Raw genomic sequence first — 14,365 nt, forward strand, 5'->3', positions numbered from 1 at the left:
AGTGAAATTTAAAATTATTTACAGTGGTGGATTGGGACAAAAATACCAAGAAATCCAAGTTATATAGATGAATGTACGGATCACATTCAGATAGGATGCCAAATTCAACCACCACCATGACTAGTACTGTCTAAAACCAAGCCAATAAACCAACACCAATCTTTGTATCTCGGTCGAAACCCTGTCTAAGATATGAACTTGTTTTTGTAACTCAGCACTCATCACTGCATAAAGTGGCATGTAAATCTTGTACAAGAATCAAGCGACGCAGCGGTAAGTTTCAAGTGGTCCAGCAAATCCACCGCTGTAATTGACTTTTACCACGTGCCCTTTCTCCAATCCGTAGTATCGTGCAGTTGCATCAGTTGCCAGCATCAGAGGGAGCTGAGGAAGAAACATAAGAAAACTAAATTAGACAGCATCTGAGTCACGTCTCACTTTTAATCTTAAAGGGCGACCGCAAGCCAACCAGACTCCCTGCTTTTCATATCAGTTATTCGTTAAGTCAACAACTCCAGTTATTCATTAAGTCAACAACTCCAATTATATTTCAATCAAACGCTGAAAAACCAGTTATATGTTAGCAGCCAACAAAAGTTTGACTGCAAGGTAAGAAGATTTTGACTGCAAAGCTATTTTCAGGGAAAATTGCTTCAGGATTGGATGGTTTTTTTCCTTTGGTGCGTGCTACCAACACAAGTTTTTTCAGATCAAAATGTTTGAATGGCCACCTTGTTCCCTGCTAATAGGGTAAAGCACTTCTTACACCAGCTATCGAGAGCTATACGTCACCCGGCAACTAGTTAGCTTCCTTGTCAATCAAAGCAGTAAAGACTAATCACTCGTAAAGCGACTGTTCTAGTTAGCCATGCATCTCGATATCATGATGCTGTAAATTTTCAGCCATTAAAAGTCATGTTCTTTTGATAGACAAAACACACAAGGTATTTCACACTTCGTTAATAGGCATGTACTGATCAGTGACATACTCCGCCAAGACGAAGTCAACAAATTAAGGTTATTTTCCAACATAAGGATAAATAAATAGTACATGTAGAGTTACCTTCTTGTCTTCCAAGTTGTATTTCATTAGCAGCTTCTTCTTTTCTTCAGCAGCAAGTATCTCAAGCTTCGGCTGTGAAACATGCTTTGTGATATTCACCAGCAAGTCCGAGATCTGAAGCCAACGCACAAGTTATTTAGGGAAAAATGGACAAAGAAAAAGTAGAGAAGAAACCGTAGGACTGACTGAACTTATGCTCGACTCCAATTATTAAGGGAAAGAAAAGCAAGGATAACATACTCATTGTTTTGCCATCCTTGAACTTTCACCCGAAAGAACAGAAAGATGAAAACACAATCATTAAAACAAAGAAGTGTATCTCCATATGAGAGCCATTTCCCAGAATTATGCAATCAAAATCAAAAGAAAACCAGTAGACTAAGAAGAACCATTCGAACTGAAAACTTGTACGTTTTCTGTTTCCGAGGAAATCCAGATGACCGATATTTCTTGTTATTCAGCATAAACAAGCATTAAATGCCTCGACACCAAACGTGGTTGTCCTTAAGAAACTTAGGAAATGGTAAAGTACAATGAAATTGAAGAATAATTATCAGTTAACTTACATGGAAAGTGTCAACTTTAAACGGATACTTTTCAAGTTCTTTCCGAGCATAGCAGTTCATTTTACTTTGTAAGACAAGAATCAGCTGGTGAATACTTGCTTTGTTCGGGAGGCCAGCATAGATACCGCACATATTGCGTTTCCTTATCTCGTCGGTTCCACAAAAGATGACAACAATCTGCAAAGAAACTCAACATTCAGTTGCATCATTGATACTGCAATGGGAGCGTGCGAGTCACATTGGAAAAGAGAGACACTGATAAAATTACATTTCACTTACCACTACGAACTCTTTGGTTCTAAAGAACCTTTCCTTTGAGATAATTTCCAACTTCGAACAAGAAAATAAAGTCAATCAAACTCAAAAATTTTCGCTCCATGAAGCATTGTTCATTTCATCCAGAATATGTCCTCATTCACTTCTCTGCTCCTAAATTTAATACAGAACCTAAATAATATTGGCACCACGAGGCAATCGGGATCACAGGAGCCACCATCGAACAACCGACAACTGAGCAATTATAAGCACTTACTTAGAAAGTTCAGACTTGTACATAATTTGTCAAACTTAGACTTGTACATAATTTGTCAAACTTATCTGTTAACTGTATTTCTTTGTTTACACCAAAGATATGTATTTTCTGCATCAGAAATACTGACTACTCTCTAAAAGCTTCAAACTTGAGAAATTCTCTTCTTTTTTTGTGAACAAAAACGGTAGGAACGTTGAACTAAAGGAGTCATGAACTTCTTTTCACGGAGAAGAATCAATGACGGATGTTTGAAGAATCAATGCCAGCAGCTGCGGTAATAGAAAGGATGCAAACTTTGAAGAAAAGGTGTCATCCTTTTCCTTGAAAAACATTTTCTTGATGCCATATTGTCTTTTGTCGAGCAAAAAACTGGAAATTTGAGAAAAATGTGCCACTTTTACTAAGAAAACATTTTCTTTTCCACATTTTTTTTCGTCGAACACACGAAAAGATAGAAACTTCGAAGAAAGTGTGTCATTTTTTAACAAAAAAAAATCCAGAAAAAAAAAAATGTCATCTTTACTAAAGGAAACAATTTCTGGTTGCCATTTTTTCTATTTCAAACAAAAAAGATCAGAACTTGGAAAAAAAAGGTGTCATCTTTCCTCGGAAAACATCTTCTTTTCCTTCCATTCCCCTGTTTTTCTCGGCAACCAAACACAACACAACGCATACATAAGAACGTTACCTTCTTGGAGGGCTTGGAGCGGAGAGGGACGCAGACGCTGAGGCGTTCATGGTCCGCGTTGGGGCCGAACTCGGAGAGGAACTCAGTGAGCGAGAGATTGAGGTACGAGTCAGAGACGTTGCAGCCTCGGTCCCTCAGCATTTCCATGACTGTACGACGGCACAGGTAGAACCTGAAGCTCTCCACGCTCCCTTCTGCCACGTGGCTCGTTATGCACCCCGGCCTTCCGCTGCCTCCGTCGCTGCCCGGAACGACGCCATCCCCTTTCACGATAGCCATTCAGATTCTCTCTCTCTGATGAGTGCGTGGGTGTGTGAGTGGGGCGTTTGGAGGGAATATGAAATCGTTTGTATGGGCGGAGAGAGGTGCGTGTGTACGGAGTGGCCTCGAGTATGTGGAACTTGCGTTACTCGCTTGATTTTATTGGACACGCGTCCTCTTTCCTGGGTTTTGAGTTTTTCGTTATTCAAAATTAAATATCTAACAGTTAAAAAAAATCCAGAATATCGTATACGAAGAACTATATAAAAAATTTTATTGTCATCCGCTATTCAGAAATGCTAGCAACTTTTTCATTTTTTCATTTCCATATTTTCATTTTTTTCCTCATGTCACGTGTACTCTACTATCACTCAAAACTCAAGGTTTAATTATATTAAAATTCTACTATTATTCTTCCTCTGCTAGTATAATTATTACTTTAATTTGTCAACCAAAAAATAATTAATTTTTTAGGTTTGTGCATTCGTAAAATACACGTGGGGAGAGTTGCATTCCCCCACTTGCAAGTAACCAATGGTTGATAAGAATTTTAACATCAAATGGTCCTAAACTGGTGTGTAATAATTTCTAGTTTATATTTGTTTGCATCTTTTAAAGATACGAGATAGTCCACGTTAATCCAACTAGATAAACACTAAATACAATTTGATTGGTCTGTTCCACCTAGGCTGCACTATTCTGGAAATTAGTTGAGTTGAGAGTATTTATTGAGAAAGTCATAATGCATGACAGTACGTGATTCTCTTAAATATTCGCCAAATGGCTTACAACTGTACTTAAGTTTCAAAGTAGGATGATCCTTTCTTTTGATGGATTGTTAGGATTTTAACTTAAATTTCATGAAAACTCCTATACAAGGAACTAATTTTGCATCTTTTGCACATCCCTCGTTTTCCAGCCACTCGATTCTAGTTTGATTTATTCGATTCAACGACCATAAATAAACGAGGATATGTAAGGAAGAGAAAGCTGAGCGCATGCCACTCAATTTTGACAGATTGTTAGAAAACTTGTAGTCAACTGAAAATATTTGACATCCACTATCTAGAAGCAGGGGCATGAAGAACAATTTGCAACAAGATAAAATATGCAACACAACATCCATCTTGTTATGGGAAACAATATGCCTTTCCATTTGTCCTTCCACAATCACAGAAAATCACCGCCGTCGATTCACTTCTGTATCGATACAGCTCTACACTTCCTAAATGGCCACATACACAAAATTGGCTCTCTTTGTTTCACTTACTTATCATACCTCGTATTGCTACTCCTCCAGCACGATGATAGCGCTCCTCATGGTTCAGCACGGTTACAGTTTAATTTCATTTTCCGCTCCATCCATCCATTACCATTATAGCTTTCTGTACTACCTGAAACTAGAATTTACAGGTACAATGTTAGCTCAATATACAGTAAATAAACATTCGTGAAGAAACTCGAGGCACACCCAACAGGAATATCTGCGAAGATTTAGTACATTTAAGCCGGTCCATACATCAGAAATTGTCCTAATTTGATTGCATCTTTTCCTCAACCCAAGAAAGAAAATAAGCGAACTTTCAAACACACACCAGAAGGCACCATTTTTAAAAATAAAAACAAAAAGTTTAGATCAGGTTCCTCATATTACTGTTAGCTATTCTGTTAAAAATTTCAGTTTAGATCAGTGCTCTACTTTACCTGAATAAACCAGATACCCACCAATGGTTGTGAGACTAAAGTTAGACTCATAAGTTCAAAACTTACCCAAGAATATGATAAACATGTGGGAGCTGAACTCAACTGCCTATACAGGCCTTCGTTGGACCACCAAATCATCAGCAGAATAATAATCAGCGATGAGCCGGTACATGTACGACGGATTGTGCCCTCCCCTGTGAAGGAATAACAGTAGTAATTTACAAACTAGCTAGGAGGTAGGGAAATAGAAAACAAATTAAGTGCGGAACACTCAAGATGAGAATTTTAAATTTCTTCAAGAGACTAGAATATGATTAGATCTGGCCAGAATATTAATTTCCCTTTTCCAATTGGTTCCTACAAACAATAGACTAGAAATTCAATAGGTGAAATCTTTAACCTTGCATGAATTCAGTTCCACTTGGTCCATGAAATTAGTCGACTTACGTATCAGTGATAAATAGACTGACAAGCTTTGGTGGCACATAATCAAACGTAGGATTGACAACTTGAAGCAGCGAAGAAGCAGTGCCACTTCCAAAATCCATGCAATCCGAGAACTCTCCAAAGTCCAACAGCTCAGAAGGAGATCTTAACTCATTCAGTAAGACTTCAGGATTGTGAGGATACAAAGGGCACAACTGTCATGTAAACCACCATGCAAAGACTTGGAGTAAGAAAACGTTTAAGGCTAAAGTTCAAGAAATGAGCTGCAGATGAAATGACGCCAAGTTCAATGATTTAATAATTCAGTTAAAACCAACTCCACATACAAAATCCATAGGATCTGATCCCCAGTAGTATAAACAAGCAAACACAAGGCTAACAATAGACTAGGAAGCAGCCATTAAAAACTTGAATAAGTTAACTAATACTTAACAGAGCCGACTTTAGAAAAATAACCCTGTGACAGCAACATCAATTTTGTCTCTCCTTTAATTGTCTCTATTTCCTAGAACCGCAAAAGATGTTTATCTTGTGCTAATCTATTCATTGAAAATTCTCTAATGGTGGAACCCACTTCTTCAGCTTCTCGTCTTGATTTTAAAAGAAACCCAATTTATGAATGACAGCAAGTCTCTAAAATCTCCAAGTCACGCCAAACAGTGATTGAATTAACTTACCTTGTGACTGCCAGCAAGTACAACAAAAGGGACAGCATGCCTTTGCGCTGCAAGTGCTACCATATTCAACCCAACAGGTGCTATGACCCCTCCATTGGCCATGACAGCATGAGCGCCAACAATAACCTTTAACATCACAAAATTCAATATGAAGCTGGAACAAGGATGTAGATTTTCATATGGGGAAAAAAAATACTACGATCACTGATCACATCATACCATGTTGACTCGGGATATCATGGCAAAAACTGCTGAATCAGTGATCAGCGTGGTCTGCAAACCTCTTGCAACTAGTTCTTTAGCAAGAAGATGCCCCTGATACCTAATACAAAGGAATTAATAACAACATTAATGCTGACCAATAAAAATATCAAAATCATCAGTACGGATCCTATCCACTGTAACAAATACGCGGACTTTTACACTAACCTTGGAGCTCCCTCTGCAACAAAAACCCGAAACGATCTTTTTTTCTCCTTTGCGGCACAAAGAAATTCCAGTACAGTTCTTGAACTACCTAAAGTCAATATAACCTCACTGCAAAAGAAACACAGTTAGCAGCATGATTTAAATAGCCACAACGAAACATCAATTAAAATCAATCACAAGCCACTAGCAAATATTCTCATTGAGGTCTCATTTTTTTCAAGTTTTTGCAATCTCCTATTTTGTCAAGATTTACAATCTTTGCCCTGTCCAATTATTTTCTGGAGAAATATAACTATATTTTTTCATATGACGAGAAAATTGATCATGAGGAAAAATCTTTCATACCATCCCAATAAAAAACCCCAAACTTTATTATGCTACTGTCTCTAAGTTCAGCTTTTCACTCTATTCAAATTGTTTAACTATGTAAAAGATATATTTGATTCAATTTTGCCAAAAGAGAAATAGAAAGTTTTGAAATGGTACTAAATTCTAAGTACTGACTAAAAGAGGCAGGAATTTTTGGAGCATAAGAACTTGTCGGACCCAGATTTTCATTTGTGGTGATAATCGGCTGGTCTACCAATCAGTAGGTAGTGTTTATTCATGGTTAGTATATTTTTGTAACTGCCCCACAGTCAAAATTTTGTGATTACCAAAGAGTGCCACTGGAGTGCATAAGGTTATGGGGTTTCTAAGGGTTCAGGAATTCAGATTTAGGCCTATATCCTAGAGACTAAATGCAATTGATAATATAAACACCAACTGAAGGAATAAAGTAATTTTGCGTTTCTCATACAAAGTATGAACACAAACTAATGAAATAAAATGTGACTGACTCAGTCACAAGGGTGCTTGAAAGATCAGGACTGATGGAAGCACATTCGGGATCCAAACTAATTTATGCTTAGTAGCTAAACTTGAAAAGTTTTCTACCGCTGCTATGTCGAACACCAGAGAAGTTAATTTTAGAGCATCAACCATACTGACCCTAAACTAAATCACCAAAAAGTTTAACCAACTTATATGCGAGAATGAGATACTATATGCATGTTAGAAGTTAGAACATTAGCACAAAGCAATCTCACGCAAAATCATTATTATATTAAATATGCATATTTTACGTGAAATTGACTGAAGGATGCTTTTATATTTGAAAGCAAAAAATGAATTGTAACAGTGAAACAAACTTAATAGCGTAGGCTTGGGGTAAATACATACTTATGGTGAATGTGCTCTACTGCTTGCTCAGCTATCAGTTCATGGCAAGTGCCAATATCTTGTATAAGTTCATTGACTGCTTCAATAACATCATGCTTCAGCTTCCGACTTCTTGAACTTTTATCAGCAGCTGTGAAAGAAAACAAATATCTATAAGCCATACAGCAGTGTAATCTGCCTTTAAAAGGTAATAACTTCAATTCCACCACCACAGGCCGACGGCTAGGGAAACCAATTTTTCATTGACTACTTTTCAAACACAAATACCACATTTATGATCAGAAATAGATATCAAATGTGTATATCCTGTAAACAGGCTTTTTTTTTTTTTTTTTTTTTTTAAATTTATATTTCTAAAGGGAAAATGAAAGGTGTATCTAAAGAAGTTTCTCAATGATGCTAAGAATGAAAATCATACATTTGGTTTTTTCTTCAGAATCACCCCCAGATGAAGAAGTATGAGGAACAGCTGCTACATCAGGAATGTCCTCAAGCAGTGTTTGCAAAGATGGTGGACGCAGTGTGCTTCTTGCAGCAGCTGCAACAACAGCAGCAGATAGAGTTGAATGGTTGTCATGGTCACCATCATCTTCATCATCACTAACAGTTGTCATGTTCAACCCAGCCATAGCAGCAGTAGTGAGAGAAAGATCCTCCTCCCTAATAATGTGCAAAACACGCCTCACAATATTACCCACAGCAAGCTCTGCAATCATATGCGCAAAACATTATTATGAAAAGAAAAAAATATATAAATAAAGCTCTACGTCCATATTATAAGAAAAAGATTTTTCCGTATATCCTAACTCCTAAGATAAATATATCTAAAATCAAATGCATACATCATGTACTTTCCTCAATATACCTGGGAGATATATCATTTGTTTTCTTTGGTTAAAAGGAGATATCATCTCATTTCATAACACATGAGTATACACCAAAAAAATGGCAACACAATAAAATTTTGAATGCACAGTGAATTTTAGAAAATTTGATCATTAGACTTAGCTAACATAAGTTATACTCACTACCACTCACTGGATTTATGCTACACAAAGAAGACAGTTTGATATTATATCTGCATTTATGCTACTTAAAGAATACAGTTTGTTGTTAAATCTGCATTTCAAACCTGATGCTCATATCACTAACAAAGATAAAGTCTAATTTGACAGGTGGCGAGAACATGATCGCAAAAGTACTTGAAGTTCATCTTACTACAATTTGAAAGCTATATGTTTCCTCCAAAATGACTAGCACAAAGCACAACTTTTTTAAAACAGTAACAAGTTCTTCAGATGAGATCTCAATGTACAGCCCTGTGTCTTTTAAGATATTACAGATGAAGATGTTCAAGTAACATGAATGACCTTTGTACTAATGAAAAAAATTTACTCCTTAAAACATTACCAATAGGATTTGCAGCAATCAGCTGCTCCCCAACAGCCTTCACAGCATCAATCAATGCTCCAGCTTGATTTGTGTAGGGCACCCGCTGTGCTGAAATTACCGACCGAATCAATTCAGCCGTCTGTTTTGCAGTAGCCTGCGAGCCCTCAATTTTACTGCAACCACAAAAATTTGCAATCAAATTCTGAATCATGAAATATACCTATTAACCAGTATAGTTTCTTGAGCAAGCAGCTTGCGCCAGTGTAGTCTATGAATTTGCGCCAAAGAACAACTTACCGCTTTTTAAGCTTAATAAGGAAATCATTCACAAGGGAGTGCACGTCCGGCATGGCTATCACCAAATTTAACCTGAAAATGTCAAAGATATAAACTTCAAATCATCACACTCAATTTCATTTCTATGGAAATCAGAAAGACTAAAAAGAAACAAGCAAATAGAACCCTTATTCTCCGTCGTCTCGGGCAACCAAACAAAACCAACAAATCACCTGAAGTTAATACAAATGGGAGCTACTTTTTTTAGGTGATTTGTTGTTTTTTATATGGAAGCCAAATCAGGTGGGAATTTGAGAAAAATGAAAAACCCAAAGCTAATTAATTCCAAAAAACAACAATCCACAACGAAAGTGAAAAACTTGGGGAGCTGAAAATACCAAAACCCAACTAATTCAAAACATAAGTAAAACCCCAATTATAAACCTGAGTTAAACCTTCAATCAAAATCTAAATTAAACTATTAATAATACCCAAATTAAGTTATCAATCAGGAAAGATAAAAATACAGAGAGGGGTTTAAGAGGTGTACCTGGTGTGAGTGTGCGAGTGGTGCTGCGAGTGTGAGAGGCTAAGAGGAGTAGAAGAACAAGCAGATGGGACCGAAGATGATGACGCCGAGAAGAAGGCAAAGTTGCGGAATCGGAGAAGGATGAATTTGCGGAATCGGAAATGGAGGAGAGAGTGAAGAGAGAAGGCAGCAGCTGTGAGAGAGAGAGAGAGAGAGAGAGAGAGAGAGTAGAGGGACCAGAGGGGGAGGGTTACGTCTTGGAAACTTGGATTGGGTGGTTGGGACTTAACATGTTTGGGCTACTGTGGCGGCCCTGTTTGGTAGTGATGATGGGCTACTATTAGACCTGACATTTCAAATCCAACTCGTTAACAAGACATGATTCATACGTTAAAATTAATATTTGCTCTTAACAGGTCGAGTTGTTAATAAGTGAACCGGTTATTTAACGGATTATTTTAGATCAACCTGCGAAACCTATTAACACCCATTATTGAGAACTTTTATATAAGATATAACCAAAAACCCTCGCTATTTGTCCAAACCGCAAAACAACTAAGCTTATATATGCCAGTACCCCTTCAATATTTGTTCCCTATTAGCGACTCCCTATATTTTTTTCCGTATGCAAAAGTATTGATCTAACCTACCTATTAATAAAATTCTTATTATCAACCAAAATACTAGGAAATTGCCAGTTTAACCCCCTCATCAAAACTGAACTTAAATAAAAACTATGAGCAATTCAATAATTACATGAACATAAATTTTACTGTTTTTTACAGTAACCTCACAGCCAAGTTAGTATAACATTCCCTATTCAAGACCTCTAACTCTCTCAACAAATTAGTAAGTGATTTTGCAGTCAAGTTCCTTCACTCTTCTTCGAAAAAACACCTTCGAGCTACGTTGTAGTATGATTACCGGTTGGTTGGTGTCTTCCCGACTGATCATTCTTCCCCAGAAATCCAACTTCTAAGTTTAGCCCGATACTCATGTCCCCAGTTCGATATGCCAAATTTTTGGCTTGAGATAGTTTGCTTTTGTCTTCTCCAATGCTTCCCAATGCTTTTAAGTGTACGTTTCTCCTTTTTACAAGCATTTGCGTTAGCTTTCAGACATTTACTCTCTATTTCAAGATTTGTACGCTTATGGAATGATCGAAACCTATGTTTATTCATAACGAACAAGAATATAAATTCTCAGCATTTGAGGATTCCGATTGTATTCACACATTCTAAGTATTTTATTTGGGTTGCCAACTCAATGGTAGAGTAATCGGCTTTTAATTGCGAGAAGTTAGCTAAAGGCACAATCTACATACACTAACACACATTCACACTATTTGGTGGTAGCATCTAATAGCGGTACGCTCACATACACGGCTCTTGAGTCTCGAATCTATCTTTGGCAAAAAGACAGTTTGGACAAAACAGTTTATCAAGATAGCTTACTCCAACCAATTCGAGCCCATGTTAAGTAGAATAAAACATAAACAAAACGATTTTTTTTTTTTTTTAATTTGGTCAAAGAACAAAAAATGATCCACATCCTCCTTCCTTGTAAATAGGAGTTAGCCATCATTGTATGTGAGGCACATTGGAAGACATCCATCAAACATTGTCTTAACAAAATATATCCTTAATATGTCATTACAACCTAAAAAAAGGGAAAAAGTTCCTCAGGAACCATGACATAACAGTCATATTCTCTCTTTCTGAATTCTCAAGAAGAAGACCAATCACCTAACCATTTTCCTCTCTGCAGATCGACTCTCTCACAATTAATCTTTATGTAATTTTGTTTTAGAGCGAGAGAGAGAGAGAGAGAGAGAGAGAGAGAGAGAGAATGGGGGTGGATTATTACAGCGTATTGAAGGTGAACAAGAACGCAACAGAAGATGATTTAAAGAAGGCGTATAGGAAGCTGGCCATGAAATGGCACCCTGACAAGAACCCTAATGATAAAAATGAAGCAGAAACCAGATTCAAGCAGATCTCTGAGGCTTATGAGGCATGTAATTATTCATTCTCCTTCCTTCCTTTCTCCTATTTCTGCATGTTACACGTTCATTTGTTTGATTATTCTACAATCCGTCTATGAAAAGAGATGTCCTTTCTTTATTGTCAATATGCAATTTTAAGGTTACAGTATCATATTCACCAACAAAATTGTGTCCGTAACATGTCAAATACATTTTTGACAATGTCGATTCATGCACACAAAACTTCTCTATGCACATAGTGACGGGTATTTATGCTAAAGAAGAACGTAATATGAACGATGATTAATATAAATTTGTGTAAAGAACATAAGATGATCATTTCAACATCTGCATATATTTACAATCAAATGGGGGCATTAGCCTAAATTGTGCTTAGTTATATATGAGGGATTTCCACATGTTTTTTTCTCATCCTACACACTTCAACTTATTTCTAGATTTCAAATTGAACATGAACAAGCGTGTGTAGAAAGATAAAAAAAAATGTGCGGAAATCATTTTCTTTAATTAAGTGGTTCATTTTTAATAGTATCTAACAGTCTTTGCTCTTTCATCTATATATGCAAGCAGTTAAGATTTCATTTCGCCCTAGCTAGTAGTGTGAATAAAATAATGAAATGGGTTTGTGAATTCAGGTCTTGAGTGATCCTCAGAAAAGACAAGTTTATGATCAAGATGGTGAAGAAGGTTTAAAAGATATGCCACCACCTGGAAGTGGTGGATTCTCATATGGAGGTGGATCCAATGGATTTAATCCTAGGAACGCGGAGGACATTTTTGCAGAATTCTTCGGAAGTAGTCCATTCGGATTTGGGTCATCGGGACCTGGAAAATCCAAGAGGTTTTCATCCGATGGAGGGGGGACGTTCGGAGGATTTGGTGGAGGTGAAAATATTTTTCGGTCATATAGTGAAGGTGTCACACCAAAGAAACCACAAGCAGTTGAGAGCAAATTGCCCTGCAGCCTTGAGGAGCTGTATTCCGGATCAACAAGGAAGATGAAGATCTCAAGGAGTGTGGTTGATGCTAATGGGTAACCATTTTTTACAATCGATATTTTCTTTGTTTGTAGATTCATTGCTTGTTAGTTGAATATGTTATTCCCAACTGATACAGTTTCGATTATGGTCGTTGTTATTACTAAACGGGATTGTAATTAGCACTTCAAAATGGTCGTAAATATCAGCATGACCAACTATTTTAGAGTGTCAATGATATTATTTTGTAGAAATCTCTACGTAAATATCAGCTGACTTGCTTTGCTTTTCGTTTTTCCTCCATTGGGGACAATGAAAATCGCAGGCGCCAAGTGCCGGAGCAAGAAATATTGACGATTGATGTGAAGCCAGGATGGAAGAAAGGAACCAAGATTACATTCCCAGATAAAGGAAATGAGCAGCTAGGTCACCTGCCAGCTGACCTTGTGTTTGTGATTGATGAGAAACCACACAACACTTACAAGAGAGATGGCAATGACCTCATTGTGAACAAAAAGGTGACACTGGCCGAGGCATTGGGTGGAACCACGGTGCACCTCACCACGCTTGACGGTCGCGATTTATCAATTCCGGTTACTAACATTGTGAACCCCGGCTACGAGCTCGTCGTTTCCAGGGAGGGTATGCCAATAGCTAAAGAGCCTGGCAATAGAGGTGATTTGAAGATCATATTTGAGATCAGGTTTCCTACAAGACTGACCCCAGAGCAAAGAGCTGGACTTAAACGAGCTTTGGCAGTCTGAAAAAGTGAAAGATATGACCTAATTTCGATTGTAGATTGACCAACACTTTGTGTAGTTAGGAAGTCACATATATCACAAGTCAAATCTGCACTTTTTGTATATTGTGTGTGTACGATATACCGTATAAATACTGACTCCTTACATGTAAAGAGTCATTCTTCAATCATTAACTGCAAATCACAGTCTAACACGTATGCAAATATAACTTATTAAATTCATAAAAATGAAAAATTTATACGCACTTGTCAAACTATGATTTGTTTGTCAGATTACGATTTTTCAGTGCATCTGCTGCATTCTTTCATGTATGTTATGTAATTAGTCAGAGATTGATTCTCTGATTTGAGGTTAAACTTCATATAGTGTGATATTTCTTGCCCAACATGATTCAATCCAGAGAATGGGGAACATGATAACCCTCTTTACCTATATATATAACACGTACAGCCAGGTGGTATATGACAAGTGGATTCAGTTCAGACGGGCATACCCTCAAAAGTTCATTTCTTTTTCTTTTTGTTTGTGTGGCCATGAAACCCTTTGCAGTTCAAATTGCATTTCCAGGGACAACCATCAGAGTTTGAAAAAAGGAAACTGAAATACTCTGCCATTCCTCAGTAGTATACTATATACACTATTATCTTTTTTCCAAAAAAAACAAAAAAAAAAAAAAAAAAAAAAAGAAGATAACTTTTGAGTTTGACATAACTCTTCATTTTGATTTATAAGATTTAAAATAATAATAGTGCATAAATTTATTTATCATCAATCATTTTGGCCATTAATAAAAAAATCTCTGTTAAATAAGAAGAAAATAACAAAAATATCCTCAAA

The 14,365-nt window shown here is 36.9% G+C and overlaps 3 protein-coding genes across 4 annotated transcripts; 1 reads left to right on the top strand and 2 right to left on the bottom strand.

The window, feature by feature from the left end:
• Window positions 1-53: 53 nt before the first annotated feature.
• On the bottom strand, window positions 54-3,128 carry LOC137733427 (DNA-directed RNA polymerase V subunit 5C). The gene is made up of 4 exons (XM_068472578.1): window positions 2,850-3,128; window positions 1,630-1,806; window positions 1,064-1,177; window positions 54-384 (listed from the first exon to the last, which is right to left on the bottom strand). The coding sequence occupies exons 1-4, from the start codon at window positions 3,126-3,128 to the stop codon at window positions 259-261; spliced, it is 696 nt and encodes a 231-aa protein (XP_068328679.1). The 3' UTR covers window positions 54-258.
• Window positions 3,129-4,129: 1,001 nt separating this feature from the next.
• Window positions 4,130-9,994, bottom strand: LOC137734815 (uncharacterized). 2 transcript variants are annotated; one of them, XM_068474101.1, is made up of 11 exons: window positions 9,807-9,994; window positions 9,278-9,349; window positions 8,999-9,153; window positions 8,007-8,294; window positions 7,589-7,718; window positions 6,368-6,475; window positions 6,158-6,260; window positions 5,939-6,064; window positions 5,262-5,455; window positions 4,881-5,008; window positions 4,130-4,504 (listed from the first exon to the last, which is right to left on the bottom strand). In XM_068474101.1, exons 2-10 carry the CDS (start codon window positions 9,328-9,330, stop codon window positions 4,921-4,923), a joined length of 1,245 nt encoding a protein of 414 aa, XP_068330202.1. In that variant the 5' UTR covers window positions 9,331-9,349; window positions 9,807-9,994; the 3' UTR covers window positions 4,130-4,504; window positions 4,881-4,920. The 2 variants fall into 2 exon arrangements, with proteins under 2 accessions (XP_068330202.1, XP_068330201.1); XM_068474100.1 differs by having other exon boundaries at window positions 4,130-4,510.
• A 1,540-nt stretch (window positions 9,995-11,534) lies between these two features.
• Window positions 11,535-13,767, top strand: LOC137735672 (uncharacterized). Its single transcript, XM_068475120.1, has 3 exons — window positions 11,535-11,798; window positions 12,426-12,823; window positions 13,093-13,767. The coding sequence occupies exons 1-3, from the start codon at window positions 11,634-11,636 to the stop codon at window positions 13,529-13,531; spliced, it is 1,002 nt and encodes a 333-aa protein (XP_068331221.1). The 5' UTR covers window positions 11,535-11,633; the 3' UTR covers window positions 13,532-13,767.
• Window positions 13,768-14,365: the final 598 nt, after the last annotated feature.

The sequence above is a fragment of the Pyrus communis genome, chromosome 5 (assembly GCF_963583255.1).
Source record: "Pyrus communis chromosome 5, drPyrComm1.1, whole genome shotgun sequence".
Taxonomy (NCBI): Eukaryota; Viridiplantae; Streptophyta; class Magnoliopsida; order Rosales; family Rosaceae; genus Pyrus; species Pyrus communis.